The sequence below is a fragment of the Sesamum indicum genome, linkage group LG11, assembly GCF_000512975.1.
Source record: "Sesamum indicum cultivar Zhongzhi No. 13 linkage group LG11, S_indicum_v1.0, whole genome shotgun sequence".
In the NCBI taxonomy this organism is placed as follows: Eukaryota; Viridiplantae; Streptophyta; class Magnoliopsida; order Lamiales; family Pedaliaceae; genus Sesamum; species Sesamum indicum.
In genome coordinates, this window is record NC_026155.1 from 11,544,961 (window position 1) to 11,569,265 (window position 24,305).

General features: G+C 36.0%; 5 protein-coding genes across 7 annotated transcripts; 2 read left to right on the forward strand and 3 right to left on the reverse strand.

Annotated features, from left to right (window-relative positions):
* On the forward strand, positions 153–2,135 carry LOC105174050 (replication protein A 14 kDa subunit B). The gene is made up of 3 exons (XM_011096015.2): positions 153–312; positions 428–689; positions 1,692–2,135. The coding sequence occupies exons 2-3, from the start codon at positions 431–433 to the stop codon at positions 1,754–1,756; spliced, it is 324 nt and encodes a 107-aa protein (XP_011094317.1). The 5' UTR covers positions 153–312; positions 428–430; the 3' UTR covers positions 1,757–2,135.
* On the forward strand, positions 3,459–10,637 carry LOC105174051 (heterogeneous nuclear ribonucleoprotein R). Of its 2 annotated transcripts, none has more exons than XM_020698027.1 (9): positions 3,459–3,676; positions 6,166–7,167; positions 7,247–7,363; positions 7,525–7,665; positions 7,794–7,964; positions 8,760–8,967; positions 9,072–9,247; positions 9,379–9,461; positions 10,285–10,637. In XM_020698027.1, the coding sequence occupies exons 2-9, from the start codon at positions 6,733–6,735 to the stop codon at positions 10,415–10,417; spliced, it is 1,464 nt and encodes a 487-aa protein (XP_020553686.1). In that variant the 5' UTR covers positions 3,459–3,676; positions 6,166–6,732; the 3' UTR covers positions 10,418–10,637. The 2 variants fall into 2 exon arrangements, with proteins under 2 accessions (XP_020553686.1, XP_011094318.1); XM_011096016.2 differs by having other exon boundaries at positions 3,460–3,676; positions 6,698–7,167.
* LOC105174052 (F-box/kelch-repeat protein At1g57790-like) lies at positions 11,096–13,977 on the reverse strand. The gene is made up of 2 exons (XM_011096017.2): positions 13,789–13,977; positions 11,096–12,502 (listed from the first exon to the last, which is right to left on the reverse strand). Exons 1-2 carry the CDS (start codon positions 13,818–13,820, stop codon positions 11,413–11,415), a joined length of 1,122 nt encoding a protein of 373 aa, XP_011094319.1. The 5' UTR covers positions 13,821–13,977; the 3' UTR covers positions 11,096–11,412.
* Positions 14,323–18,751, reverse strand: LOC105174055. 2 transcript variants are annotated; one of them, XR_848806.2, is made up of 3 exons: positions 18,413–18,751; positions 15,696–15,780; positions 14,323–14,940 (listed from the first exon to the last, which is right to left on the reverse strand). XR_848806.2 is itself a non-coding variant. In XM_011096019.2 (3 exons), exons 1-3 carry the CDS (start codon positions 18,491–18,493, stop codon positions 14,725–14,727), a joined length of 375 nt encoding a protein of 124 aa, XP_011094321.1. In that variant the 5' UTR covers positions 18,494–18,750; the 3' UTR covers positions 14,323–14,724. The 2 variants fall into 2 exon arrangements, 1 of the variants encoding a protein (XP_011094321.1); XM_011096019.2 differs by having other exon boundaries at positions 15,696–15,773; positions 18,413–18,750.
* LOC105174056 (uncharacterized protein At3g28850) lies at positions 19,801–21,379 on the reverse strand. Its single transcript, XM_011096020.2, has one exon. It carries the CDS (start codon positions 21,266–21,268, stop codon positions 20,036–20,038), a length of 1,233 nt encoding a protein of 410 aa, XP_011094322.1. The 5' UTR covers positions 21,269–21,379; the 3' UTR covers positions 19,801–20,035.

The window sequence follows — 24,305 nt, forward strand, 5'->3', positions numbered from 1 at the left end:
TCTTTTGCTATTACACGATTTAATCTCATCTTTTTTTTGGGACCAAATCAAATAAGATTGGATTTGGATCTTGGGATTGGATGTTGACATCAATAGCAACATGGTCCCATACCCAAGTCATTGGATCGGGTTAGGATTAACTGATTAAGATAGGCGGGAACATTTGCCGCCATATTTCCTTCCTTTTCTCCACTCTTTTTGAATAAGTTCTCCTTAACAAATTCATATCAAGGGTTTCTTCGGCATCTACCCAAAGGCTGCACAGTACGCTCAAATCTCCTTTCATCACCGGCGATCAATTCAAGTGTAAAGGTGACATTCGTCTAAACTCTAATCGGTTTCCATTCTTATCCTCCTTTTTCACATTACTCATTTTACCTGATTAGTATACTGAATACTCATTGAAGTTCTCTATCTTCTTTTGAAGAAAATGGATACGTCGAATCCGGCGGTTTTCGTCAACGCGGAGCTGTTGAGGATGCACGTCGGCCGGAGGGTTCGTGCTGTGATTCAGGTGCTCAGATCAGAAGGTGGTAACTCTGTGATTGGAAAATCGACGGACGAGCAGCAGTTGGTTATCAAAGGCCGCCCTCCTGGCCCTCTTTCGACTTATGTTGAGGTTATCGGGATTGCTGACAGTAATCAATCTATTCAGGCAGAAATCTGGTCCAACTTTGGTGATGTTCTTGGTATGTGAAAACTTTTGTTTCCTTTGATGAGAGCTTTCACCTTTTCATATTTCGCACGTTTGGCGTGTTTTACTTGCTGCTTGAGTTCTGTTGCTTGTTTGTTTAGCAACTAATTTATTTGGAGGCTTGGTGGTTTTCTTTTCCATATTTAAATTTATTTTGCTAATCTGAAATGGGTTAACTTTCTTCTGAATTGATGGATACGAAGAAGATTGCAGGCCTTTATAAATCATAAATTTGTTGCCAACCACTCTTATTGTCTAGTGATTTGTGTTGGTGATTTCATGCCCAGCATTTTCTTTTCCTTGCAAGTTTGCCAACTTTAGAGGACGGTCTAAATGTGGACTAGGAACTGATGGTTGTGTGTATGTGGATAACAACAGGTACTCCAGACAGGAGTAACCTATTTCTATTATCAATTGAGAAGATTGTTTGTGCACTGCAAAATCAGAGTAATGGTTTCAACACCAGAATTTTGCTCATAAAACAGTGAAATTACATCCACAATGGTTTACTATGTCGTGGAGAATCATTAGATAAATTTGTTTATGAAATAAATAGTTGGTTTTGATGTCTCTACCTGTGGAATGCATCAATTTCATTTGCTTTCCTGTTGTGTACTTGTTTTGCTAATTTTTACGCATTCTAATCAACCAGAGGAAGTTTGGCATCTTTGTTTGGTATGACCATGACCTACCAATGCAAAAATAGAATTGCTAGATGATAACATTTATTAAGATTATTGATGTTATCAACCAAGGCCAAGATATTCAAGCATATTATCATTCCTTAGCTTGAGGTGGATGCATTGGGCTGGTAGAGTGCTCACTGGTGATTGATTGTTCATAATGGAAATTTTGCTACAGAAATTTATTGGTTCACTAGTTATTTTTTGTTTGGGGAGCCACCAGAGATGCACTACTTAGCCATAACTGAGACTATGCTGTTCCAAGTGTCAAATTCATTCCAAAATTCTCATACTTTGGTTTCTCTTTTCTGCAGATACAGTAGCCTACAACAATGTTTGTCAACTTGCCAATGGGGACTTTAAACACTTGTTTATCTAAGCAGTTATATTGGATATGGCTCTTTGGTGCTGGGAATTGGCCCATCCAACATCAGTCTGCATCTTCTGGTAATATTTGTGGCTAGAATATGGTAGTACATGTAATGATTACATTAGTATTAATCACTTGCAATTGCGACATTAATGGAATTCCCGTCCTTGGACAGCTAGAGGTGTAGTTATACTGTTATAGATAGCTTAGTTTTGCAAAGGGGACTGGATGAATATGGTCTGAATTGTTGCGACTTCTCTGCAAGAACAGGACCTTTTTTGGCTTCTGTTGGTGGCGGTTGCTGCTGCTACAACAATGTGTCCCGTTTTGATAGTATCTTGGTTATTGATTTAATTTAATCAAGACAAAATGCAATTAATGTTGGAAATTGTTTGATGTCCGTAAAATGCTGGGAACAGTCAGCGACTAAAGCTTTTCTGTTTCGGCTTATAAACCATCCAGTCAGGGCCTATGCTGGATGGTACAATCTACTCATTATCGTGATTTCAACTGAATGTTACATGCCTTTTACAACAATTATAAACGGGGCATTTGTACAACTAGACACTGAACGCATAATTTTTATTTTTTTTAAAATTTATAATTACTTTGTTCATGTATGTTAAAGTTTGTTATTGTCTTACAACTTTTACGTGCAAAAGCTATTGATAACTTTTTTAATGCATAATTGTCAATAAATTAAAAATTGAAACTTTGTATATATTTTATATTAGCGATGATTATATTTACATCCGAAATAAATATAATATGTTATTTTTAATTTAATGAATAATAAAATTAAACAAAAGTGAATAAATTTAATTTGTGAGTGCTATGATTACATGGAATTAATTTTCTCAAGGGACGTGATTGAATATTTAATTCAATTTGAGTTGGGAAGTTAAATAGGTTTTAACAACGGAAGAATATTTTTGGCATTTAAAAAATTTGATATAAGTGATATGAGAACAATCTTTTTGTATCTATAAAATCCTTTTGTTTTATAATAGTATAGATAAAAAACTATGAGGAATTAGGTTGAATATACCCTTCCATGTAAAGTAAACTAGGCCTAATTTTAGCATATTATTTAAGTCACCGACCCCTCAACTTGATCTAATAAGAGCATATACAAAATCACTTTGAATATTGAAATTAAATGGAGATGGCCAAAAATATATGACTAGAATTTGATCAAGTTAGTCTTTGATTTTTTGCCAATATGTCAACCTTGGATTGAAATCTAGTCTGTTTTTCTAAGGTGAATTATAATGGTTTTTTTTTTTTTTTCCAAAATTTGACATAATTATGAGATGAAGTTATTTAATTTTGAATGAAGATTTCAAATTGTCAGTTTTGTCGTTGTTATATTTTTAAAAAGAAATTGTAAAAAAATTGAATAAAGTGGATAAAAATATTATAAAAATTTTATCGAATTAATCTATAAAAAAATTTATAAAAATAAATTTAACTATAGTTCATAATTCACAAGTATATTTAATCAGTTCAACATATATAAAATATATAGTATTGAGCTAATCGTTAGATGACGGTACAATCAGAGCATATTAATAAATTTTTAAATAATGAAAATGTAGTTACAATAATTTCAAATTTTAATAGAGCTTGATGTAATGACCCTTTATTCTATTGTAATTTTTAAGGTCAAAGTTAGGGGCAAATATGTCAATTGAAGCATTTTGGTTGTGGCATGAGAGAAATTGCTCTGGCACGATGATCCACAATTCAAAACGCTCAACCGAGCCTCGATCCTGAGCCGTGAGTCTAGGGTTTTTATACACAGCAAAAACGATAACAAGAAGAAAGTAGTGGTGAAGAACGTGCTTTCCGCGAGTTCTGCTGCAGTAGCTCGCAAACGACGGACAAAGCGAGACACATAAATTGGGGGAATTTACTTTATGTTCGCCGGTAATCTTCTCGTCTCTCTCTGCATAAACATACAATGTGCTTTTGAACTCGTGTATAAGTGCATACTTTCCATTTCAAGTTTGTTTTTTTTTCTCTTTCTGCTCATGAAATTTGCCCTTTTGTTTAATCAAAGCTTGTTTAGTTTTGCTTATGTGTGTGAGCGTACCCAGATCTTTGCTGATTCTATCATATGGCGAATTTAGGGTTTGCCTTGATTTGTCATCCTTAGACATTCTGAAATTAGATTCTGGAGGTGTCTGGTGTGGGCAAACTTTGTGCAGAAATTAGGTGGCGTCCATGAACTTAATTTTTGGCAGCTTAGAAAAAGTTGCGGAGCTTAAATTGGGTGTGTCTTCTTCTCGAAAGCTGAATTGCAGTAGCATAGGCCTAATTAAGTATTTTGTTACTATGGTCTATGTGTAATTGCTGCAGGAGCAGAACCTACAGAATGATTGCCAAGTATGTATATTTAGTCTTGCATGTACGTCATTGGTTTTAATTGAATTATGCTACTACCTCAGCTCATCCTTTGGTCCACCTACCCCTGCCCACCAAGGCATGGGGTGTGCATCCCAATGTAGTTTTATTGGGATAAATGAAACATCACATACTAGAGGAAATGAGCTCTCAGTTTCACTCATCCTTTTTTCCTCTTCGTCCTTGTTTTCACTTTATTCCTTGGATAATCAACAATTTTTCACGAGACCCACACTATTAGAATGAAAACAATTAAAGGCACTGCGTGTCAACTAAGAAATCATCGTTTTGGAGTTTTGGAAGTGTCTGCCAGTGACACAGTAAGTAGACTGGAAGCTTCATGTGGAAAAGAGGGACAAGATTATCATACTTAACTTGGTGAGCCATTTCTTGGTTTCCTGAGCTTTTCATCTGATTGAAGTTGTGGTTTCCACATGTTCTGCTATGATATTAAACGATGGCTTGAATTGTTGAGACACATTTGATACATGAATTTGCAAATGTGATGAGAAAGAAACGAATCGAAAGCTTATAAAAGTAAGCAAATGCTTATCCACAAAAATGCATTCTCTCATGCAGATAGGTCCTGAGTTTATCTAGTGGTTCTTCTGGGCAAATTATGACCCACTCACAAAAATGGAAACTGTGTTAAGAGATGTTTTGGTGTATAATTGCACTTGTCTACTTTCTAGTACTGATTGAAGAAGGGAATGGTTTTAGAAACTTTGTGGTTCAACCTCGAGAAAGGGTGATTGCTCACTATTAGGCATCAATGAGTACTGAAAATTGAGCATTTCGAGGTTTGATTTTCTGTGTAAGATTCAACTCCATTGCTCTAGAATTAGAGTGGAAGTTATTGTGCTCTACTGATGGCAAAATTATTTAAAAATTGCAAAAAAAAAAAAAAGATAAGATAAGATAAGATAAAACTACCGTGTGTTAAAAAATTTAAGGAAGTAAGGAGAATAGCATTTTCAAGATGCGGTTCTACCATTAAAATTAATTAAACCGCAGTTCTTTAATTTTTGGTTCATGAAGAGCCACAGTTCTTTAAATATTATAAAAAGAAAAATAAGAAAGAACATGCAAGTCTGCATGCATGCAGGTTTGCTGTCTTGTCATTGTACATATGAGTGACAGGTAACCCCACACTATAAATAGCAGGAGCACAAGTTGTGCTGCTCTAAACATTCTACAAAATTGTTAAGTTATTTTTAATAGATTGTTCTTATATTTAAAGATGTTGAATCCGGTCTCTCGACTAAAGCATTTGATTAGGTGTGCTTTAAAAAATGCAACTGCGGTTCTTTTAAAATTTTATTATTTTCTAAAACAATTAATTTTAATGTCAGAATGCATTTTCAAAAAGCTTTTGTGCCTACTTAAAAAAAAATTAAAATGTTGTATTTGATCATTTTTATCTTTTTTTTGGGCAAATTTTAAATAATTTTGCCTCTCCTGATTTATGAAGACGGAAATTTCCCCTTGACTCAGTCAACCGGGAAAGAGATTGAATAGATTATCTGGCTTCTGTCTTGTTCCTGTATTTGGGATGTTTCAGTTAATGAGAATGAAGAGTTTGCCTTCCTCATACACTAAGAAGTTAAGCTATCTAGTTATCTGTCAGATTTAAGAAATTAATAAAAGGAATGCAATTATCAAGAAAGCATTCATCAGGAAAAAAAAAGGAGATAATAGATGTAAATGGGTCAGTTTTCTGGGTGCATAGCCATAACCTAATACTATTGAAAATTGGACATTGGAAGAGCACTTAATGACCAGAAGGTATTGTCATTGAGCTTTTTTTTTTTTTACAAGTTTGATGCAGATAACTTCTTCTGGATGGCATGGCTTGTTATAAATAATGTGACCATTTCTACTTGTTTAGCGTCTTGATTAACTGGTTTCTGCAGTTTAACTTTATTAGGGTGTAAAAAATGTTGTGAATAAATGCATTTGAGGTTGCTCATTAATCAGTTCATTCACAGTTCCTGTGCATTAACTGGCTGCAGGGAAGTTACAGACTTCAGGAAGAATTAATTAATCTTTAAGGAATTGGTCATTCTAATTACAGCACCCATCGCTTTTGTTTATTCTCTTGTTTACATCATCCTCTGTTGTGTGTCCTGCATAAGCAATTATCTTTCATGATTTTTACATCCTTGCAAATCTCTCATCTCTTATTATTTTCTTCTTTCCCTTCCTTTTTCTTGGTTGTGATGCACTGGTCATAATGTACACTAAACGTTTGGCCTATTTTTCTGGCATTGATCATTGTCTATATTTCAAGAAATTCAATGGTTTCATTGATCTTGGACCTATTGAGCATCATTTCCTCTTGATTGGAGTGTTGAATTCTCGCTTGCTTGTTTCTGTTCTATATTCCATCATCCCTTGTTTTAAATTGTTCACATTGAACTCCTTGGCGGCATACCTCACGGAGCCAATTCAATCGGGAATCTTTTTCTGGAACTCCTTATGGCCTTTCTATTTGTTTCTACCTATCCACTTTTTCTTCTTTCTTTTGCAAATGCTTCTCCCCAGAGCTGCATAGAAGTTTATCTTGTTAGAGGTATTAGATGCCAAGGACAAGGGCCAGCGCTGCGGCTACTAAATCAGCTGAAGCTGAGAGGCCTGTTGAGGCTGACGAGCAGGTTGAACTTGGTGCTGATAATGACATGGAGGAGACCTTGGAAGAAGAGGTTGAGTATGAAGAAGTAGAAGAAGAAGTAGAAGTGGAAGAGGAGGAAGAAGTAGAAGAGGAGGTAGAAGAAGAGGAGGAGGTGGAAGAGGATGATGAGGAAAATGAAGTGGGAGGACATGGAGCGCAACAAGGACATGATAGTGATGATGACATGAAGAATGCTGAAGGGGAAGACGAAGTGACGAGAAAGCATGCGGAGCTTCTTGCACTTCCACCACATGGTTCAGAGGTTTACCTAGGTGGAATTCCTCAAAATACTTCTGAAGATGACCTAAAGAGCTTCTGTGAATCAATTGGGGAAGTTACAGAGGTATAATATAAATTAATTCTCCTATTACAGGATTTTATTTACATATAATTAACACTGATCAAGTTCGTGTCTTGGACAGGTGAGGATAATGAAGGGAAAAGACTCAAATGAAAACAAGGGGTATGCTTTTGTAACCTTCAGGAGCAAGGAATTGGCGTCTAAGGCTATTAAGGAGCTTAATAACACTGAATTAAAGGTAGAAAAAGTGTCCACTTCCATATACACATACAGACATGCAAGACAGTTGCATACCTATCACTCTTAAAATTCTAATATTTGATGCATGGCGCATTGTGTTTGGCATGTTGAATACCACTCTCTTGTAGTTATGCATTTATATATTGTCAAACTTCTCAGGGGAAAAAGTTGAAGTGTTCTACCTCGCAAGCAAAACATAAGCTGTTCATAGGTAATGTACCCAGAAACTGGGGAGAGGAGGATATGAAGAAGGTTGTGAATAAAGCAGGGCCTGGGGTCATTGCTGTGGAACTTTTAAAGGTCAAATTGCTCTTCTAGTTTGATATAGTTTCTGATCACTCTACTATATGGTATTATGTTACTGTTAATAGTGATTTTTGTTGTCTGCCAAATATGTTTGGATGATATGTGAGTCTTCATTTTTTTAGGACCCACAAAACTCAAGTCGTAATCGTGGATTTGCATTTGTTGAGTATTATAATCATGCTTGTGCTGAGTATTCAAGACACAAGATGTCAAATCCAAATTTCAAGCTCGATGATAATGCTCCAACCGTGAGTTGGGCTGATCCAAAAAGTGCAGAATCTTCATCATCTCAGGTCTCTACATTCTTGCTGTTTGTTCATATTAATTTTGATTTACTCGTAAATAATCAATCTCTGGTAAAAATATGTTTGCAGATTGCTTAATTGACCCTTACATGTAAATCGTATTGACATTTTTCATTCCTCGCATCTCTGTAAACGTGTTTCCTGTATCAGTCTGACTTTAATTTATTGATATTATAATATGCCAGTTCAGGTTTTTCCCTCTTCTCATTGCACTTCTGAAATGAATTTTTACCAGAAGGTCAGAAGTGAGTCTTTCTGTTTGTTCCATTACGACTCAAGCCCAGGGGCAGTGTTCAAGTTTTGGTGCAAGCTGATCCACCCTCCACCCTTTTCGTTAAAGACTTATTTGTCTAGTGGCCACCAAATTAATTGCCAATTGAAAGATTGCATTTATTCGCTCTAGCGTGCTTCCGTTTCGACATAGTGGATAGATGCATAGTGAAGAATTTATTGGAACATAGAATTTTTTGCACCTAAATTTCCAGTATTGTTGTTCTCTCTCTCTCTCTCTCTCTCTCCTGAATGCAGTACAGATAGCAACTTAATATCTATTTGAATATACTTAAATTATCTTTTGTGCCATTCACAATTATTAGCTTCATCAATATCTTGTGCAGATGTGTTATTTTGTGTCTTAGAGAGGACATGGGCTGATTTAGCCTAATAGTTGGATAGTGAAACTGGCTGTTCATGTCAGTTATGTTCTTCAAAACTGGTTAACACTTCGGTAGCTTCTAGCAAATAGTCATGTGTACAGAAACTTACTGGCTTCTTATTGAACAGGTCAAGGCAGTATATGTGAAGAACTTGCCAAAAAATGTAACGCAGGATCAGCTTAAAGCTTTGTTTGAACATCATGGCAAAATTACAAAAGTAGTTCTTCCACCTGCAAAACCAGGACATGAAAAGAGCAGATATGGTTTTGTTCACTTTGCCGAAAGATCAAGTGCAATGAAAGCTCTGAAGAACACAGAGAAATATGAGATTGATGGTAATACCCACTTGCTTTATATTTCCCCAGTATTATGGTTTTTTTTTAATAAAATTCCAGTACACGTCACTGCTTTGTTCTTATTTTGTATTTGGGTTTGACAGGCCAAGTTGTAGAATGCTCGCTTGCAAAGCCACAGGCGGATCAGAAAACTGCTGGGGGGTCAAATTCCCAAAAGTCAGCAATACTCCCAACCTACCCACCTCGTGTTGGATATGGCTTGGTTGGTTCCCCCTATGGTGCTCTGGGAGCAGGATACCCTGGTGCAAACTTTGCCCAAGTATGAAGTCAAATATCTGTGTTTCCTAGTTCCTTTTTCCCGGATGAGGACTGACTTTCTGGAATTCCTCATCCTGATATTCGTACTTGTCGTGATGATTCATATGTTAATCTCCGCATTGTACTTTACAGCCACTGCTCTATGGAAGGGGAGCTACCCCTGGCATGGCGATGATGCCCATGCTTTTGCCTGATGGAAGGATTGGATATGTCCTGTAAGTGCAATTCTTATGAGTTATTGTTTATTGGAGGTTTGATGAATTTTATGATTGGTGTGGACCAACTATAAGACTGCCAGAATCAAAGATCAAACCAAATGAAGAGAGCTAGGAATTCTTTAACTTGTACGCCGGAAATGTCCCATTTGAATTTACCAAACATGGCCTTACATATAAATAGGTAAAAACTTGTGCACTTGATGTTGTTATAAATCAAGTTGCAGAAGTGTTAATATGTGGTGGCCATGGCCATGGTTTATTGGGTATCCCTATATCCATAGGCCTTAATCATTTCATCTTTTGCACGAATCACTAATGAAAAAGCTGCATCTTTTAGTTAACTTTAAGAAAACGCGGATTGGAAAGGAGGAAGAGGTGGGTTGTCTTCGATGTTAAGTCTCCAGAAATAGATGGGAAGTAATGAGGCCTCTTCTTTGCTTCTGCGTCTTTCTGCTTCTTCTCTTACTAGTAACGACCTTGGATACAGCTATTGCTCTGAAAGAACATATCGAGTTCTAACGTAGCAAAAAGGAATCTTGCCCGCTTTATTCCACTTTATGAAATTGCAGTTTTTCATATCAATTTTAACCTATTAATTTGAATGATCTTGACTGCATGTAACATTACTAAGTTCGCTTCAGATATATGTTTCATGTGAATATCAAACTCTTCTTAAGAAACTCATGCGCCCTGATAAAAAATTATATAATTCTGGCTTAGTGCTTGTGGATGGTTTTCTATGTACTGGTTCTCCTTTATATAGCATTGGTGCTAAAAAGACATGCTATGTAGATCAAGTCATATTTTTTTTCTTGAGTAGGCAACAGCCTGGAGTGCAGCCACACACCCCACCACCACAGCAAAGAGGTGGCAGGAGCAGTGGAGGAGGTTCAAGCGGGGGAAGACGTGGTAGCAACAGTGGGCGTGGACGTAGTCGCTATAGCCCTTACTAGATTCTGTATCAATTGAGTCGACAATGGATTTTCCCCAGGCTCCGGTGGAGCAGCTCTGAATCTGCTGCCATTTTGATGTGTATGGCGCATCACTATTCATGTGGCACATATATATTGAAAACAAGCACCAGATGTATTATTGCAAAGAGCTTTGTTTTATCTCTGCGAAAAGAGAAAATGAATCTGAGGAGTGGTCATTTTACATGCTTGATGTTGGTTATGCTGACAATCGTCCTGTGGTTTTGCAGTGGCATTTATGTTGACAAGAGGATAGAGATAAGGCTCACTGGTAGCTATGCCAAGGAAGCACTTAAAATACACTGAACCTGGATCTGGGAACTGGTCCTACTTGCGCTATTAAGATAAACTCTAAATTCATGTGAATGAATAAATCAATCTATGCTCGTAGTTTACAACCACAGGCTCATAAAGCAATGGAAATATATATTTATACGGAGCAAGGATAATACAAGAAAAAGTTTCAATTTTGAATAAACTAAAACTGATTAGCATAAAACATGCGAGTCTGTTGTGCTAGAATCACGCACAAAATACCTCTCTATCCTCTAGGCCCATGGTTCATGGCACAGTGCTAAAGAGATGATATCATTGCACTCACATGGCATAAAATAATACAATCATATTAGTAAAGCAGAGATATGATGACATGGAAACTAATGCAGCGAAAATAATGGGAGAAGATAATAAAACGGATAGTAGTAATTCCCTAATGTTACAACTAATGTGTACAACATTGTTCCCAAGACTTCTAGTCGTAGTTTGCATATACTGACTGGGTTATGAAAATCATATGAAAATAAACCACATTAAGATAGGAAGTGCAGCTGCATAGTTGATAACTATTTATTGCAGTCAAACTTGAAACATCAAGTAGCAAAGTGCAAGCGACTATAGCAGCAAATAACTGAAAGACGTGGAGAAGCTAACCATCCATGAACATGGACTAAATACTCATACCAATGCAGCCGCTACCTTTAAAGAAAAGCGGAAAGGTCTTCGGGTGGTTCAATCCAAATGCTCTCAAAAGGATCTTGTTCCCCCCAATCATAGCACTGCTTTCGGGGATAATATCTTCCATTGTCGAGAGAATACGAAACACAACGTTTCCCATAGAACCGAACCTTGGAGAAGAAGACATTGTTTCTCATTGTCCCGAGAAGATCTGTCCGAGCATGGGATGATAAAAAGTTTGCAAAGAGTGTCATGCCTCCTAAAGTTTCCATCTCCACCCACACTTTATTTGTTTGGTCCAACTTGTATATGACAGGGTTTACGGCAGAGCAGGTGTATATTACAAAAATATCCCCATTGTGCTCTGCCATAAATTTACCTTTCCACCAATTCTTGACAAAGAAATTCTCTGGGCATTTAGGCGGAGGCACAGAATGAACAGCCCAAGTACTCTTTTGAGGGTCATAAACCCCCAACCAACCAGTAAGACTCAAACAATAGAAAAGACCTTTGCAGAAAACTAGCTTATTCCAAATGCTGCTAACGAACGGCAACCGGTTTTGGTAATTAACGGTAGTCCATTCAGTTGCCCCAGGATGACACGTGCTGACTGCAACAACTGTGGGGCTAACATGCTTAACTGTAAAAAGGATACAGCTTGGAGATGTTGGAGCGGCAGAAAAGGCAACTATTTGGTATGTTAATTCTAGACTAGGCAAATCGATCGACTCTCGGGTATAAGGGCAAAAGAAAAATACAAGCTGAGTTCTAGGCTTGTACAGCAGCAACCAACCCTCCTTGGCATAACAAATCCTGGAGCCATTTAGCTCTGGCAACTCAAGCCAATACGTTTTGCGCTGAGAAGGGTCATAGAACTCATACAAATCACCGAATTTTGGGAAAAACATGAGCCATGGAGGCTTATTGGCCATTCTGACAGAAGTTGCAATAGTTAGCCATCTTTTGCAAACTGCAGAAGCGCGAATGTTATCCCTCAAAGTTAACTGAGAAAGAATCAGTTCCAAAAGCTCTGTTGGAAGATCAGACTGTATTTGTTGCTCATCTGGCTGCCCTCTTTGCACTCTTTTGTTGTCTTCGAGTGTTTCAGCCAATCTACAACCATGAAATTGCTTAAGAGTCACCACAATGAAAAATAACATGAGTGTATAACGTGACAACTTAACACATAAAAGGCAAAATCAATATGTATAATTGGAGGTTCACCAAGGAAATACAGAGCAGTTTGGAAGATGCAGCTATATAATCTCAAAGGTAATGCCATTATGAATGGTACTTGAATCCCCCTGGTGAATAAGAGTCTCAGAAAAGACAATCACCATAAAAGATTACCAAATTGAATAATGAGTTAATCTTAAACTGTGTACCGCATTCATTTAGCATCCAACGAAGACAAATATTACCAGTTCCAAGTTTATATCAGTAACACGCAGACAACGTTAATTCAGTCGGCTGGGGACAACTAAGAGCAATGAGGTATCAACAGCGCAGATTTATATGTATATATCCATAAGAAGAGCAGCAATCTACAGAAATCTAGTCTGATTACAGCTGTCATTTTTACCATTAGAAAGCTGATTCAGCACATACTTGAGGAACTAGAAGATCATTTATTGGCCAAACGAAATGAATGACTTCGAAGAGGTAGGGGTTTCTAGCCAGTAAATATGTTGTGACATTCTACTTCTTGTATTAAACATGAAGTCTTGATTCCGACTAAAGTGCCTCTCCCATGAATGGAAGATCAAAATATTAGATAGAAAAAAGAATACCCACATGGTTAGCTGAAGCCATGTGGTTTTCCTTATATGTTGGAATCAAAGTCCCAATTTTATCAAATGCTGTAGTGAAATTTGCTAGTGAAACGATATAGTTTGGCAAATATCTTGAGAACAATGCAACTCTCACGGGCTTAAGCAGAAGCCTCATAGCTGAAGTTAAATGCACTGTAAATATATAATCCGTGCTAAATCTCAGATTGTTTAAGAACTGTCCGATGGATCAGAGACACAAACAAGAACCCTCCTGCAGACTACAGTTCGGTATATCAAGAGGAACATGCTCAATTAAATAAATTCCAGAAGTTCCCAGAATCAGATATCCATCCAATCTCATTTCCTTAGACATCCCCCAATCCGATCTCACACAAGAAAATCACAAACTTTCAACACTGTAAACATTTTTTTAGCTAAAAAAAAAATCAATCTTGGTAGAGCTAGTGGGTGATATGGTCCTAATTTCGTCATGAAATCATCAAGAAGCATGAAACGCAAAGGTAACAGTAAGGATTTCCACAGGCAAAATGGAAAATTGGAAAATCAGTATAATTATACAGGCAACAACTACTGAATTCAATGGGTCAAGAAAACAAAGAAACTTACAATTTCATCTTTTTCCTTCTTCTTCCGGCCATTATTGGGAAAACTCAAATGGGATTTATGAAAAAGGTTACTTTTTTCTAGATTTCACTGTGTGTGAGAGAGAAAAGGGATAGAGGAGGGTTATGAAGGAAGTCTCACAAGGGGAAGAATGATTGCTGTCAGAGCGTGAGATTGCTACCAAAAACCTGTTTCCCGTAGTACGTGTGGCTTTTGAGGGGTGTCCCATTCTGTGTGTGTGTGACGGTGGGCTTTTTCGTCCCACAAACTCACCAATTGATAACTCCCACGTGTCGATAGAATAAGTCTCGGAGTGGCAGCATACGTTTCTTATTTTTTATTTCTTACAGTGCAACATGAAAAATTCATCGAAACTTTATTTTTTCTATATTACCAGAATTTTATTGGAAACCAAGAAAATTGTTTATGTAATGGATTTACTCAGAAAAATAAAAAGACAAGATGAAAGGTAATGGAATTATTGTGTGCTTACAAGATTGATACGACTATGATACGGGTATATGGGCTCAATCAAAATGGATAAAAATAAACCCGACTTGCATCCAGATTGTGATACTCTATTTGCAAATGTTATTTTTGTCTCCTTTTTGGATCCACAATCCCACAGGATCCTATGATATACAAGTAGGAATCCAATCATGTGGATCTAGAATCTTATCGGGTGGACTCACAAAGCCAATAACAGTTCTTGGAAGCTAAGCACTTTTTGAAGTTGAAGGTGCTTGCAAACACTCCTATAGTGCCAGAGAATGCAGAATCACTCACTAGAGAAAACAGTGAGTTCACCACAGCAATGTAATATTCTGTTGACTGAGGAGGTTCGACTTCTTTTCTTCGGTTGACACAAACGGGGGGAAATAAACTAACGATAAAACCCTCAAAACCAGAAAGGGGTAAGGGGATCTATCGTATAAAAACTTAGTTCCGTCTACCTCTACTATGTCTGGAGGCTACAACAGTCCACCCATCTACTACTTCAGGTGCTTGTTTCAGGCTAGGCTCATTGGCCGTACTGCCCTGTTGATTGAGACTTAATTGGCATTCTGGAGCATCAACTTCCATTTCTGTTTCCAGTGAGTCATGCTCTCCTGTATTGTCACTGTTGTCATCTTCGTCATCATCATTGCTGCCAGCCTGAAAATATGAATTACTATATCACAAGTAATGAATTCATTTTTTTCGATCATTACCAGACAAACAAAGCAGAATCAACAGTAAGAGGTAAATAGTTGATAAAGTAATGCCAATTGCCAAGGACTTCACTTGCTTTCTCAGCCTTTACTTCAGGGTGTGTACAGGGAGAAAAATGCAACTCATATTGCTCCCATGCCCCCATACAGCTGAACAGATCACAGCTTGACGTTTTGGCAAATATGCATTTGGGAGATAGACACAAGTTCAACATCAAAATGTCTTCAACAAAAAGCATCATGAAATATTCTTTCTGATATTTTATTAAGAAGGAATATCATGAATAGTTCTTAAAATGACTTTGAGAAAAACAGATTTTCCTTCTGACATGGTCAAGTTATAATGAGGCTCAATGCAAAAGCTATCCTAAGTCTACAGTCTAATTAGTCGTCTCAAAACCATGATTGCTAAACAAATAATTTGATGGATTGTGAGTTTTGAGGGATAGCTGTGGCTGCACTCTCTCGGTTTTGGTAGTTGTGGTGGTTGTGTGAACATAATGGCAAGAAAATCAGTTAATGCTCCCAATCAAACTGGGTGAGCTCCCTTATGAGCAAACCAAAATTGTTATATAACGGAGAAAATGGAAATAACTCGGTCAAATGAAATGTCTGACAAGCTATTTTAGAAAGCAAAACAGGCCACGTTAACATTTTAAATACTTCAATAGTTCACTACAAAAAGTCAAACACAATTACCTGTCTGTTATAAGAGACATTTGGAGCATTTGTTTCCTTTAACCTCTTTATAGAGTCAAAATTACCTTCTAAACATTTCTGCAATCTGAATAAAGTTCATCAGAAAAAAGATGACAATAATTATATACAAAACGGCATTTGAAATGTAGCAATACAGTGACAAATGGAAAAATCTCAAATTGTTGATGAGTAAGTCCTATATTTTATCTTCAAATTGGAGGGAAATCTTCTTCGACCGCTTGGTGATCAAATTAAATGGGATCATATACTTCCTGTGCCATTGTCTTGATTTATAGGAAGATTTGAGCATAAGCTATGTTTTTCAGTTTTAGTGGACCACCAAAGCATACTGTTGCTTGTCTGGCTTGCCCACCAACACCATGTCCAAGGGAAGAAATTATACTATTATAAAAGACATACCACCAACAATCTGCTATAAGTTATCAAAAGTGTCTAGTCAATAGTGATATGATGTCTTGATTGAAATAGGTCACAGGCATTAGATCGATGAGCTGACTCGGCCAGCTGCTGGTTACAATGTGTTGGATCTGCTTGAATCAGATCAAGTTGAATCCAATAGAAATATTGAGCCAAAATGGATCCAATTGTGATTTCATTTTGAATCCAACAAAATAAGTACATGTCAAGTTCAAATATAAAATTAATTTAGAATATATATATATGGTTAAGATATATGTTCATCAAAAAAAATTCAAATGACTTAAATGGCCTCATAAATTGACTGCTGGGGCAAAATTGGATCTGACCTACCTTGGGTCCCAGCCATTCAGGCCTATCATGCATTTACCAGGCAAAGCACATAGAGGCATTCATCTTAAACATGACCTCTTAAGACAAATACCATGTTTCAGTTTGATGCGATTATATTTCAGTGACAGATTGTACAAGGATACTGAGGTTAATTGTGCATTGTGTTTTGGGCAAGTTGCATTCTCCTTAGACAAGCCAGAACAGGGAGCATGGTACCAGACGGAGTCTTAATCTTTAGTTTCAGCTGAAAAAACACTCTATGTTAGGTGATATGTAAAATAGATGAAGAAATTTTGCGGACATGATCACAGATCTACTATGGCATAGCTAACTCAACCATGAACATTAGAAAGATTGAAGCATGCTTTTTCCTAAGTATGCGTAGTGCGGCCCCACCCAACCCCAACCGAAAAGCCATATATTAAACAATGACTAAGGCAAGCTAAAGAAATAGAAGCTAGTCCAATGTGATGTTTACCAGACAGTTTTCAAGATTGAAGTAGCTAGATAAAAATCAGGGCCCTGCCTTGAGCTCAAAGTTTGATTCATTAATACAAAATTGTGAAGAATGTTTACATATCCCAACAATAGTCAGACTGGAAAATTGCCAAGAAATATTGTCTGACATATTCTTGGATGGAGTAGACTGAGACAGGCCCGTTATTTACACAAGTTAGTAATGTTTGCATGCACAAGTTCAAGATTTCTGCGTATGTACTACACTGATAGCTAAAATTAAGGGCAATATCAACTTATCAAGAAGACATATCTCCTATCTCAGTATTGAGCAAAAGCATGAACTCGTCAAGCATATCCTCTATATCATCAATGTATACTTGCTCTGGACACCAACAAGTAACAAATCAAACAAACATTCTTTAAATACCAACGCCCAACAGACAGACAAAACAACCACTCCAATTACATTACAACTCATAGGAACAAAACCTATACAAAAACCCAAAACATACACTATGTTTGTTTTCATTTCCAACTTATTTCCGAGACAAGTCAAAACATACGCAATGTTTGTCATCATTCAAAAACACCTTATTTAGGTGTTTTTAACTGTTTTAGCATAAAAACATACATATATATATACACACATATATACATAAATATATATAAAAAATGCATGAATTGACAATGAATAGTAATTTTTGTCTCCCAAAAAATACAATATTAAACATATAATATTTATTTTAAATTATCTCCAAAGACATGATTTGACAATGAATAGTAATTTTTGTCTCCCAAAACACAACATTAAATATATAATACTTATTTTAAATTATCTCCAAAAACAAATCCAAACATACATACTATCTCTACCACACACTTATTTATCTTTGTTTTTCTCTCTCTATTTCCACAAAACACAAACGAAACACTCAGAAAATGAATCCAAACATTATGATAGTTTTTCGAAACAAGATAAAACACACTCAATGTTTGTTATTGTATTTTTACACTTATACACGTATTTTTCTATTTCTCAACTTTCTAAATATAATATATATAGACATTTATATATATACATAATATAAAACAGATATGATTTGACAATAAACAGTAATTTTGGTCTCCCAAAAATACAATATTAAACAGTAATTTTTGTTTCCCAAATCCCAACATCAAACTTACACTACTTATTTTAAAATATTTTAAATTAACCCCAAAACACAAATCTAAACATATCATCTATTTTCAACACACTTACTTATCTCTATTGTCAAAACACAAAACAACTAAAACACAAATCCAAACACAATGAGTAAAAGATGAGCAAAACCTCACTGAATGTTTCAAAAACGTTATAATCAAAGGGGCAAATAAAATCTAGTAAAGTTCGAACCTTCACTATATCCAAGAGAAAGAAACAACATTACAAAACAGATATCCTCATATCACAACGTGTTCGTAAAAAATAACTAGACGAAAGATACCTTTAGATTGGGTAAGGCGATGGAAAAGATGATGCCCGAGCTGTTGGGATTTCTGGAGAGAGTCACGACCGCCCCACTCATTCGCAACGGCCATCCGAAGAGCAGCCCATCGTGAAATCACCAAATTAATTCCCTCTTGCAGCTGCGCCGCCGCCTCCGCCGTCAGGCCAGGGTTCATCTCGCTGCCACTCCTCCTTTTAGTTTTTGTTTTTAATTATTAGCTCTTTCAAATTTCAATAACAGTATGTTCGTATTCGGATCCCGGAGATCCAATGAAGGATTTGGGCAATTGCAATTTTGCGCCATCTAATTAGGCCGTTTACCGTTATGCACCCTAAATTTGCAAAAATAATATATTGCACCTTCCAATTACAATTTATTTGACAAAGTGCACCCTGATACTTATAAGCTTAAAATATTAAACTAGAATTTGAAGGGTAAAATAGTCTTTTAACTGGTCATCAATATAAAAGTTCAACAGTGGAGAAAGTTTGATAACAAACATTACTACAATAATATAAAATATATTTTAATAAAAAACTTTCTTAATATTAATATACCTTGGATATTTATTCAACATTGGTGAAAAATGCATCAAAAGCTTGTCTCCATAGATTAATACATATAATAAAAATATATTTAAATTTTGAATTAGATTTCATCATTCTGTAAGAGAGTATTTTAACGGTAGAATTAAATTTTAAAAATTAAAAAATTGAGTCATTTTGTCGAATTCTTGTGGTGCAATTTGTATTCCTAGCAAAATAGCTTATAAATATTCAATTTTAAAAAAATACTTTTTACCCCCTCAAACTCTTAGCATGTTTGCAATTACCCTCTAAATCCTAAAAAACATCAATTGACCCCCATAAACTCTTCAAATTCTTCAATTTTTAACGCCATTCCAACAATTGAAAAGTCCACGCACTACTAGCACACCATGACCCTTTTTCACAATTTCGGAACCTCTTAGCAATTGTTTTTGACTGCACTGCCTAAAATCATTGAGAAATCGAAATCCGCATGATCATATTTCTATTCTGCACAAGTTCAAATATATCGAACTCTCATCGTATCAGTGTTCGGTCTAAATCACTCGTCCGTCCTGCTCCTTCCAGAAAATTGAACATATATGCGCATGCATGCTCTGTAATTCTCCGGCAGGCCGCAGCAAAAGCTTCAAGAAGTCGTTTTCTTTCACCTTTCTGTCTGTTTTGACTAAAATTGAATGTCTGGTCTTCCTTTTATCAGGCTTAACTGCCATGCCATGCCATGCCGGTCGACCGAAAGACTTGACCCGTCACTATCCATTCTTAGAACTTTCAAAGTTGACAGCCGTATAAACATTCTGATTCCTCAACTCAATTAAAAAACATAAGACAAAACAAGCCAATATCATTAAATTGGACAAGGCAATACAACATATGTCAAACAACAATGTCAAAGACACAATTCTTGCAGAACAGCTGCAGATGCTATTAGCTAAGGGAATATGAATACATTTAAGAACAGTTATAATTTAATCTCCCATTAGATTAGAAAGGGCAATTAGTTCAAGATCGAAGAAACGAATGTGGATGTGTTAGTGTGTGCAATGGTGAGTAACAATGTTAACTTGAACAGTTAACAGCATAATGGGCACTGAATCAACCCATTCTCATTGCACTTGTTGCACTTGACACTCTTCTTCCCATCCTCCCCAAGAACTTTACAACTCCCATTGCACTCCACACACATCATGAACCGGATCCCGGCACACCCTCCGCAGCCGGCGGCTGCCTCTGGGATTCCGGCCAACAAATGTCCCAATTTGCCTTCCTCGTCCAACTTGACCATCTCATCTGCCCCACCAATCAATCTACCTTTCACAAACACTAGTGGCACTTTCACCTCCTTGCAGCTCATCAGCGCTCTGAGTTCTTCCTTGAATCCTGAGTGCATCGAGATATCACGTTCGATCATCCGGACATTCTGCGATTCAATGATCGATCTTGCAACGTTACAGTCCTCGAACGTCTTCCTAATGCCCCTCAATGTGGTGGTGTATATGACAACTGCATTTTCACCCCCCGGGGGGCATTTTTTCTTGTACACTTCAAGAATTGCATCGGAATCGTGGGAGTTCCTGGCTTTTCGTGAAGTGGGGGGCGATGAAATAGACACCATCTTCTTGATCTCTTCTTCCTCTTCCGACACCTCTTTCTCAAGAGACGCGACGAGTTCAGGATCGAATAACGGTCCTAAACTCCTCCTCCTAGACATAACCACCCCAGAATCAAACCTTAAACTGTCACATCTCTTACCATGAGGACTTCCCCTGATCGAAGCCCACAATCTTGGAGATGGTTTCTTCACACTCTCCTTCAAGTTATTACATTCTTTAAGAACCGTTTTCGGGCTGTTTTGCAACGGCCCGATTCCACCATTACCACTCCCCTTATTCTCCTTCCCCCCAACCTTCTTCACCTTCCTCGGAGAGCTCATTTGATTCAAGAACTTAAGCGGGCTTCTTGCATCGAAAGGCCTCGATTTAGGGCTTTTCTTGGACTGAACAACAACCGGAACAACTTCCTCTTCAAGCCCTTCCATGAGCTCCCACGCATTAATGATCTCCGACGGCTCTTCACGAGACGGCGACGCTTTCTTCACTTCGACCACGCATTCTTTGATGCTCTGCTTCACTTCAACCTGATCTTGTTTCTGCGGCTGAGCACTCTCCTTGTCCTTGTCGAGTTTGAGAACGCCGTAGGTGCTGGAAGTGAGAGACACGACATGGTGGGTGTAATCTCCCTTTCTCCTGTAAGAATTTTCTTGCTTGATTTCTTTGGCTATCAGCTTCGACGAGACGCAGCCCATTTGGGTTTTCGGGTGGTGGGGATAGAGTTTCAGGTAGTTTTTTGAAATGGGTTCGGTTTTTCAAGACACATAAGAAAACCGTTACCCTCACCCAGTGTACAACGGGCCAACGGTCGGAAATTCGAATGAGGCTGTAAATTTCGCGACAGCCCCTCTTGTCTTCTCTTATTGTGTAAAGGTCCTGTAAATATTTTATTATTACGGAGTGGGTCAAGACAAAATAATGGGTTAAAAGGAAAACACAAAGAATTGTACTAAAACAAGGCTGTCCAGATTTGAATCCAACGGAAGTCGCTTCAGATAATGACAATGTGACAGTCAACAGTTTATAATGAGTCAATTACCTTAATTTCTTTTCTAAATTTCCGTACTTGACTTATTCATATATTTCGATAATGAGTGATTTTCTAGTTTTTATTATAGGAAAATTTTGGGTCATTTAGTATGATTTTTATTAACATAATCTAATAGTTACATATATTGTGTCGATAATTTGAAATTGGAGATATCTGGTTATGGTTACGTAATAAAGTGTATTTAAACATGTCAATGTTTTTTGAACAAGTAATCTTATTATATATGGTTGAAGAGGTTGAATGAAAAATATTTATTTACTTATAGGGGCAAATTACATCGATCTTTCTTGAACTTTGATATAATTACGAATATTTCTAATATTTGATGAAATTATGTAATTTTTGAATAGAGATATGAACAACTTTGCCCTTATTATATTTTTTTATTTTTTAAAAAAGTTAAAAATTTATAAAAAAAAACGAACAGAATGGATGAAAAAATTTTAAAAATTATAAAAAAATATCCAATTTGTCCCTAAAAAATAAAAAATAAATAAAATTATAATTTTTAATGGTCAAGGCGATCTTGGTCAGTTTATTATAAAAAATAGATGGAAATCTAACTGATTGAGCTAATTGCTAGACGGCCATTAAAATCAGGGGCCATTAATAAATTTTCAAACAATAAAGGGCATTTATAATTATGTCAAACCTTAAAAAAAATCGTTGTAGCTTACCCTTTATTTATAAGTTGATAAGTTCAAGAGGTAGCATAAAAACTCACGAGAACGCTAAAGAGAAGATCAATAGGATTGCCATTACATGCATTTTATTATGATTATTGTCATAGGGGTTTCAATATTTAATAATTTTTCGCCCGTTGTGTTATTTTGCTCCAGCCCACAATTAATCATCTTTTTCCTCAATCTCACAATCATTCGTGTTTGATGTAGTTCTAAATTAGATATAACAAGCCAACAACATAAATGCACATATTAGCAACAAGCATCTTACCAATCAATTACAAGGCATACAACATTGAAAAATTGGGGTTCACTTGTGTGCAGCTTCTAGAAACTTCAGTGTGTGTTCATCCAAATCATCATGATATACTGCTTACTTTGCCTGCTGGAATTTCTTGGACTTGATCAACTCAATTTGTTGGTACGATGAACCTCGTGCAAAAATAAGGTTGGTCTCTCCGTCAGGTGAATATGAATTGTTCAATTTCGTGACTTTTTAAACACAATTTATGCATTATAACTCTTAATAATTTTGAATGAGACAAATTTCATAGTACATATAATGTCCTTTTTTTTTTTTCCCCTCTAACTAGGATCGTGAATTTTGTTCCAATATAAAAAAGAAATTATTACAATCGAAAGATTGTGAATTCGAATTCCACGAATGTGGGTATATATCCATTTTAATTGTAGTTGTTTATTTGTCTCATTTTTATCAATTTGAATTATCAACAGACTGAATCAGATTTTAAATTAAAATATATAGATATTAAATAATATAATGAATGACGTTTTATAGACTAATGATCTTGCCGGCGATCCTATAAAATGGTGGTGTCGCCCACAGCATAGAGAAATCGTACTACATAAATGAAAAACAGGGAAATGAAACTTTTTGTTTTTTTAATAATTAATGAGCTCTGTTATAAATTATACAACAGTAAAATATTACAATTCAAACATCGTCGGCAGATTCAAATTATATGCCTTGGAAGTAATTTATTGTTGGTCGTTTATTCATTTTAGATTGATTTATTTATTTTTATTAGAAACTATTTGATGCATTTTAATCGATTCTTGATATATGGTATATGATGATGATGATCTAATTACTGGTATTTATTTAAAAAAAAGTTATTTTTCAATGATGTGATACGACGTACTTTAGAGAAAAGGAATTAAATGAGAAAACTAAGTCCCGACACAAAATTAGGTAAATTGAATCATAAATTTGGTGGTACATCCGCAAATGTTCTAGTAGAATGTGAAATTATTGGATTTTCATATATAAATTTGCTCGTACATGCACTTTATGGGATGTCGTTATATTGTATAGTAAGTGTTGTCTACTGTGATAGTAGGTGTTGTTTATATTTTATTTTAAATATTGATATTATTAATTAAAATATGATTATTGTAATTATTTTTATTATGTGTTAATATCTGAGACGATACGATTGAGACACAAACTAGAAAATCGGTCATTTAATACTCACATGATGAGGGCATAATTTCACTAGTCGGGGAATGTACTGTCAAGACTTTCCGTTAATTGATTGCCCGATGTGTCGGTGATGACCAACATCATCTCATTCAATTTTTTTTTAATTATTGTATTTACTATTTATGACAGATTAAACTTAAAATTAGTGGATCGTATTAATTTACCATAATATTTGTAAATTAATGCCCAGGGAATACGGCATTAATTAGCAGAAGAAATTAGTTTTTCAAATTTTATGTTTCTTTTTCCAAAAATTAAAAATCCATGTATTATCATCTCAGTAGCGATGAATATTAATAAAAAAATATTAAGGGACAATATCAAAATAACCTCTAATTTTTTTAATAAGATTTATTACTACATCATATAATACAAACAAATTTAAATACAATTTTATATATCAATATTTCAAAATCAACAAAAGGTACACAATATAAACAATAAGACAAGCAACTCACGTCCGTTTGATTCGAACTCATAGTTCCCTGATTGTG

Coding starts and splice junctions, on each gene's coding strand:
- LOC105174056 (XM_011096020.2), bottom strand. CDS start 21,268: ATGGGCTGCGTCTCGTCGAAGCTGATAGCCAAAGAAATCAAGCAAGAA.
- LOC105174055 (XM_011096019.2), bottom strand. CDS start 18,493: ATGAGTGGGGCGGTCGTGACTCTCTCCAGAAATCCCAACAGCTCGGGC. Junction 15,774..18,412: donor TCGCCTTACCCAATCTAAAG/GTATCTTTCGTC, acceptor TTCAGATTGCAG/AAATGTTTAGAAGGTAATTT. Junction 14,941..15,695: donor ATGTCTCTTATAACAGACAG/GTAATTGTGTTT, acceptor TCATATTTTCAG/GCTGGCAGCAATGATGATGA.
- LOC105174052 (XM_011096017.2), bottom strand. CDS start 13,820: ATGGCCGGAAGAAGAAGGAAAAAGATGAAATT. Junction 12,503..13,788: donor AGAAGGAAAAAGATGAAATT/GTAAGTTTCTTT, acceptor TCATGGTTGTAG/ATTGGCTGAAACACTCGAAG.
- LOC105174050 (XM_011096015.2), top strand. CDS start 431: ATGGATACGTCGAATCCGGCGGTTTTCGTCAACGCGGAGCTGTTGAGG. Junction 690..1,691: donor CAACTTTGGTGATGTTCTTG/GTATGTGAAAAC, acceptor TCTTTTCTGCAG/ATACAGTAGCCTACAACAAT.
- LOC105174051 (XM_020698027.1), top strand. CDS start 6,733: ATGCCAAGGACAAGGGCCAGCGCTGCGGCTACTAAATCAGCTGAAGCT. Junction 7,364..7,524: donor TTAATAACACTGAATTAAAG/GTAGAAAAAGTG, acceptor CAAACTTCTCAG/GGGAAAAAGTTGAAGTGTTC. Junction 9,462..10,284: donor GGAAGGATTGGATATGTCCT/GTAAGTGCAATT, acceptor TTTCTTGAGTAG/GCAACAGCCTGGAGTGCAGC.